This window comes from Nannospalax galili, unplaced genomic scaffold, assembly GCF_000622305.1.
Source record: "Nannospalax galili isolate Female #2095 unplaced genomic scaffold, S.galili_v1.0 scaffold393, whole genome shotgun sequence".
Taxonomy (NCBI): domain Eukaryota; kingdom Metazoa; phylum Chordata; class Mammalia; order Rodentia; family Spalacidae; genus Nannospalax; species Nannospalax galili.
In genome coordinates, this window is record NW_008333371.1 from 172,049 (window position 1) to 172,588 (window position 540).

General features: G+C 36.5%; 1 protein-coding gene across 1 annotated transcript in view; it reads left to right on the plus strand.

The window, feature by feature from the left end:
• Fam81b (family with sequence similarity 81 member B) overlaps positions 1 to 540 on the plus strand; it is a gene marked incomplete at its 5' end in the record, with an annotated part of 60,116 nt that overhangs the window by 764 nt on the left and 58,812 nt on the right. Inside the window, 1 exon segment of the mRNA XM_008827966.1 lies at positions 146 to 243. Coding sequence (XP_008826188.1) covers positions 146 to 243 — 98 coding nt within the window.

Here is a 540-nt window from a genome sequence, read left to right on the forward strand (position 1 = left end):
AAGAACTGGGGATGGAAGAAAGGGGCAAATGTTAAAGTGTTTTGCCATATGTATAGAAACTAACTTCATTTTTTTTTTTAATGCCACCAATACAACAATTCGCTTGCCATAGTTCCTGATCTGATTGTGCATTCTGGTTGCCTAGATACAGATGTAAACAAAAGTGCCTCCCTGCCTGCCGAAGAACAGCCGGATGAACCTGATGGCCCCTTTCCTGGCTCACCCAGTGACCAAGAAAAGAAAGCAAGTACTTTCAGATATTCATAATAAAAATGGAATATTTTGATCAGCTTCTTTGAAGCTTGGGATTGTTTAGAGAGTTTGAAGGAATCCTGAAATAATGGTTTTCTTTTCAGTCTTCCCACATTTCCTGTTTATTCTGCCTTGACAACGTAACCAAGGACAGCTAGGCTAAAATAAAAATGATCTCAATTTATAAATATATTGACTGAACTGAATTTTAATATGGGGGTACCTTTTTAAAATTTGATGATGATTCACTTTGACAAAGGTTCTGTAAGAAAAATAGCTAGCTAACTA